Below are 5,603 nucleotides of genomic sequence, written 5' to 3'. Positions count from 1 at the left end.
CATCATGTGTCAGGAGTGTGGAGTGAGTGAACAGCTAACACTGCCCAAACCCCATGCAAAACAGAATCTGTAAAATACAGTTTGATGTTCCTTTACTCTGCAGCTTCACAGCATTCCTTCTCTTTTTACATCTTCCCTCCTTCATTCTTCTCACTTCCACAATCACTTCTTCCTTGCCTCTCCCATTCCTAAAAGCTTCTATTTCACTGCCATTTCCATCTGCCAGCATTCGCTCGTCCCAAACACGAGCCTGTAAATAACACACAGCTCCCGGGGCCTATAAAACTATCTCGCCAGCCTCTAAAATCTCCTCTTTCATTCTCCCCTGCATCCAATTTCTCAAACACACTGCCACTCACAATCACCTCGGACGGCACAACTTATGTATTTCTTGCACTGCTCCTTTGCTCTGTGGTTTTGCACCATCTCGTCTCTTTCTCCACTCTACTCCCCTTCACTCTCTCTCCGATCCTCTCCCCATATCGACATCCTGCCAATCTTGTGCCAACAAGCACTCTTCGCCCGGTGAGCAGTCACTACATCTTCTCCCAATAACACCACCACCCCCTCTACACCCCAGCCGCACGGCCCCTCCCACAGGGGAGAGTAAACATATGCGAGAAGGGGCAAAGAAGGGAACAAGTAACGACAAAAGTGGATCCGTTCAGTCTGTCGTGATTGAGGAATAAACCAGGGGAGAGCATGAACGCAGTCCCTCGCTACCACAAATTCTGCAGTCGAGTATCCCGCAATTGGGGACAGCGCAGGCGTCAGCGCACCCCACGTGCAATAGGCTAGCCCACTGACATTCTCATGACATAGAGAAAGTGAAATAAAGAGAGGATAAAATCAAAAGACTGAGATTAAAAGAGACAGAAGGAAAAAGTAAAAAAAAAAGTTTTATAATTGTTTAATTTTTTTTAAATGTCCAAAAACTATTAAAATCAGGAGTAATGAGATTCCACATTCTTAAAAGTTAATTTTTAGTGCCAGTGAGGTTGTTTGGCAGTCATTAAGACTTAACACACTGTTAAAACTTAGTTTAGACTTAAAAAACTGAGTGTACCTGTTTAGTGGCGATATTAGTTTATTTCCAGCTGGGCACGAGAGCAAGTTGGTGCTGGTCCGTTGATTCTATTGATTGCAGCCAGCGAGGTCCCTTTAAGAAGAAGCTTCCAGATGGCCGGCGAACCAGGAAGAGCGCATGTGCGGTCGCCGGAGCTTGCTCTTCGATTTCGCCCTTAATAACGGTGAGCGCTGTTAGGCTCACCGTTATATTGAAAGCAATTTCTGGCTCATTGGGCTGGATTTTGCTGTGAACATGACGGCAAGGCTAACAGCGCTCACCGTTATTTCTGTGCCAATCGGACAGTAACTTCCGGCGCCCGCACATGCATAGTTAAACGTGGAAATCCGGAAGGTACTGTACCAGGTGCGAGCCTCCTCCGTAAGCAAAACGAAAACAGCATCTTGCTGGCTGGCTCCCCGTTCAAATGAATGGAACAGTGTGAAGTTCTTGCACTGACATTGTAGATGTGAACCATTCTCGCCAGAAAAAGTTAGGGCTTGTAATTTTTTTGTAAGTGCCCTATTAGCGGTGTGGTAAGTCTTAACGACTGCCAAACAACCTCTCTGACACTTTTGCCGCTCACAGCAAAATCCGGCCTATTGTTCTCTGCAGTAATAACCCTGCGATCAGGAATTCCCAAATTTAAGCACAGACTTTAATCCCAATCGATTTGCTGTGTACTTCCAGCATTTTCTGCTTTTATTTCAAATGTCTGGCATTGCTGTTTTTTAATCTCTTACGATTACATCATCAACTTGCAGTTAACATATTAAAACGTCCCAGGTCTCTTCACAGGGGCGTTATCGGACAAAATTTGACCGAGCCACATGAGGAGGCATTACGACAGGTGACCAAAATCTTGGTCAAAGAGGTAGGTTTTAAGGAGCATCTTAAAGGAGGAGAGGCGGAGAGGTTTAGGGAGCGAATTCCAGAGCTTAGGGCCTGAGCACAGCTGCTAGTGGTGGAGTGAAGGAAATCAGGAATGCGCAAGGGGGCCAGAATTCGATTACATTTAATTAAGGTAAAGATATCTTTCAAATCTAATGACCTATGGCTAATAGTTTAATTTATTCTAAATTATTTTATAGTACTATAGCATGGCAACACGGATGTGACTATTTCTCCAACTTTCTCTCTGGGGTGGGGTTTCCATGGAAACTGCCTCTCAGCCGGGGTGCCAACTGCGACCTCGGTGTCCCCTGGGCTAGGGAGGGAAGAAATCAGCCAGGGTTCCTGTTTCTGATCGCCATCCACTGCCCTCTGCTGGACAGTGCTTGTGTGGACATCCAGGGAGAGAGAATAGGATCCAATTTGACTGGGATGTCGTCTCCCACGGAGGAATAGTCTGCACGATGCAAAATGGCTGACAATGTGACGGTGGGTGCCCCCTGTATTATCGGGTGTGGAGGCCTGAGGCCCTCAATGCCCAATGGGCTTAATATAGCCGAATGTTCAGGCCAGTGTGAATTCCTCTAAACTAAGAGACCTCCGCATAACATAACTGGGGGCCTGAGCAAAGCTCCAGTCAAACAATGCCCGTTTGGGACAGGCACTGAAGAGAAGGCCACATTAATTTTAAAAATATTTTCACAACCTGGCAGTTCCACTCCCATTCCCTTCCTTGTCCCACCTCTCCCCCTCCCACTCTGATGAGCCAATGAACATTGAAAGCAAGAAAGAACTTGCATTTATATAGCACCTTTCACAACCTCAGGACGTCCCAAGCCACTTTACAGCCAATGAAGTACTTTTGAAGTGTAGTCACTGTTGTAATGTAGGAAACACGGCAGCCAATTTGTGCACAGCAAGATCCCACAAACAGCAATGTGATAATGACCAGATAATCTGTTTTAGTGACTGCAGTATAATGAACATTTTCTGCAGTCTCAGTAAAGTGATTAATTCCCATCATTCTCTGGTGACTCACACTGAAAATACTGCAAAAAAAATGACAATCAGAAAGTTGTTTAAGTGGTTTATTTTTAAATGGTCAAGACGTTTCAGGAAACTGAGATACGGCTGCTGAGAAACTAATTGCCCAGGGCTGCAAAAAAAGGACACAAGAAGATATAGAGATGTTAAATCTGTGGAAAATATGCTAATGGCAATGACATCTGCACCACTTCTTTGCTTTACATCGTTATGGCATCCAAGAAAATATATAATATTCCATGAACCGTTTTGTAAATAATGTCATGTGCATTTCTTTACAAGAGGTTTGCAAAATTGTGCATCCCCTGTGTACACGCTAATGTCCGGAGAACAGGTATGCGACACATAGAAAAAAAAGTGGTCATTATTTGATTATATACAACATTGATAGACATGCAATCTGCCAGGGTTCAGACAGGAGTTCATCCAATTGTGTTTTTGTATCATGTCATCGCTGCTCAGAGATAAACCATTCCATTGAACGATTCTATTAGGTATCTAACAGAGTAAGTAGTGCTGTTCAGTAAGGTTTTGGCATGCTCTCAATTTAAATAACTTGGTTCGGGTACCATGACTGCTAGAATTGGGGTAAGAAGCATATTATACGTGCTTATATTGTACGATGATGATTGATATTTCTTTTTCCTCTTTCCTGTCAGCTGTGATGCTGAGATGTGGATCCACAGACAGCAGACACCCTCCTAGCCTTGCTTGCGATGCCTACCACAGTCATATAGCTTGCGTTATTTACCATCTAAGTTCACCCATTCCTAAGGTGCCATTCTTCATGTGTGGCCCTAGGTGGCGAGTATCAGCAGGCCAGATGACAGACCGTGGGAGGCATCACAACCAAACCCGACCCTCTCCTCACTCAATATCTACAAACGGCATCAGGAGTTGGAAAGCTAGCCAATTGATTTTCCCTTCGCTAGCCCAGAGGTGCTGAGGCTAACCATCACAGCGTCACCGACTGCAGGCCCAGCGGAGATCAGCTAGCTCAGCACAGAATGAATCTTCCTGGTTTGTTTTAGCTCAGTTCCACACTCGCCAACTGAGTCAGCACCTGCTTTACTAAACCTTCATACCACTGCTCTTTGATGGACACAAACTGAATCAATTAAGCAACACGCCAATATGTTCAGAGCCCAACAGTGTTCTCTGGGCCTGTAGTGTGAGTTTGTTTAACAAGCCTCTAAATTTAAAATTCCATTGATATTGTACCTGGAACACATTATATCATAATCGTTTTCTTTGGTTGCAAATCTACGGACCATAATCACCATGATAGTAGAGAGCTCTGGATCATTCTTCCCACACAAATCATTGTGCTCAAGCAATTATCTAGGGAATGTTGAAGAAGTGGGGATAACAGGACAAGTGTGAGAGAGGTGTGAGTGCAGACCACAAGCATGAAAGGATCTCCCTCAGTCTGGGAATGTTGGCTTGTGAATTATATGGGAGATACAACCTGAAGGAAGAGCTATTAACTATTAACGGGCTCTGCTGCTGCAGCCCAGCAGTCAATTAACTCTTGGGATCCGCCCCCTACTGAACAGCACAGTCTACGCTACAGCAGAAATGGAAGGATGCTCGAAGAGAGAGTCTTATTCTTGCTTTGCTACATCTCCTTTCTTCAGGATGAGTTGCCGTTGCCAAGGTGCCAGTTTCGTTTCATCGTAGCCAAGAGTCCGCAGTTTCTCAGACTGCTCCCTTAGTCTCTCCTCTTCATCCTTCTTGATCTTCTCCTCCTCATTCCTAATTCAGAGGTTAAACCGTGTTACCAACAATGATACAAAGAGTGCCTCTGAGAAAGGTGCATGAACTGGGTCTGAATCCCTTTTGATCAATGTTCTTGTGAAGCAAATCTTTCCCCTTCACTCCCACCAATCTTCTCCCCATCTCTCCTGAAAGCCCAGACTCATACCGATTTAAGGTTCCATGAGTGCCAGAAGCCCTCTGGTACCTCATTCAAGTCACCATATTTCATGGACCAGCTTCGCCAATTAGTAGCAGAAGGCTACTTGACTTTGGACTTGGGAGGAACAGATGACTTTGGACCTATGGTTCCCAAAGCTCTCCACCTCTGGGGTTTTCCTCATGTCATGTCTGGGTCTGTCGTAGACTAATTGATAGACATTGATTGTTATGATTAGTCAACAACTCCATTAGCGTTGCATCATGCGGCTACCAGGATGGTAGAAGGTGAACTAGATGGACCTTGGTCTTTTTATGTCTAGCAATTCCTATGTCCCTATGGAATCATTGTGCAGCCCAGCTTAGCCCAATCCCCTCCTTACCCAAAGTTTGCACATATATATTTCCCAACCCTGGCTGATTTTTTTTTTCCTCTGTAGCCCTTGCCATAATCTTTATGCTATCAGATGGGAAAATGATTGTACTCAAGTCAATATGGGGTAATTCACTCTCTCAACCACCTTGAGTCAGAGGGTCCTGTTATGAAAAAGGTGGCAAATCTTTTGTAGATTATAAATTCACAATGCAATTGTGTGAATCACACTAAAACAAATCATTGTGCAACTTCCCCATGACCTGAATGTGACAAAACCAACACAATCTACCTGGGCTCTTCGCCCTCCCCGAA

The 5,603-nt window shown here is 44.6% G+C and overlaps 1 protein-coding gene across 1 annotated transcript in view; it reads right to left on the bottom strand.

The window, feature by feature from the left end:
• Positions 1-3,037: 3,037 nt before the first annotated feature.
• Positions 3,038-5,603, bottom strand: part of espn (espin) — a 132,313-nt gene continuing 129,747 nt past the window's right edge. Inside the window, exon 14 of the mRNA XM_067970279.1 lies at positions 3,038-4,756. Within this exon, the coding sequence (XP_067826380.1) occupies positions 4,606-4,756 (151 nt within the window). The 3' untranslated portion in view covers positions 3,038-4,605. The remainder of the gene's footprint in view (positions 4,757-5,603) is intronic.

Source organism: Heptranchias perlo, chromosome 32 (assembly GCF_035084215.1).
Source record: "Heptranchias perlo isolate sHepPer1 chromosome 32, sHepPer1.hap1, whole genome shotgun sequence".
NCBI lineage: Eukaryota > Metazoa > Chordata > Chondrichthyes > Hexanchiformes > Hexanchidae > Heptranchias > Heptranchias perlo.
The sequence above is the reverse complement of the archived record's forward strand: the minus strand, read 5'-3'. Positions and strand labels throughout refer to the sequence as shown.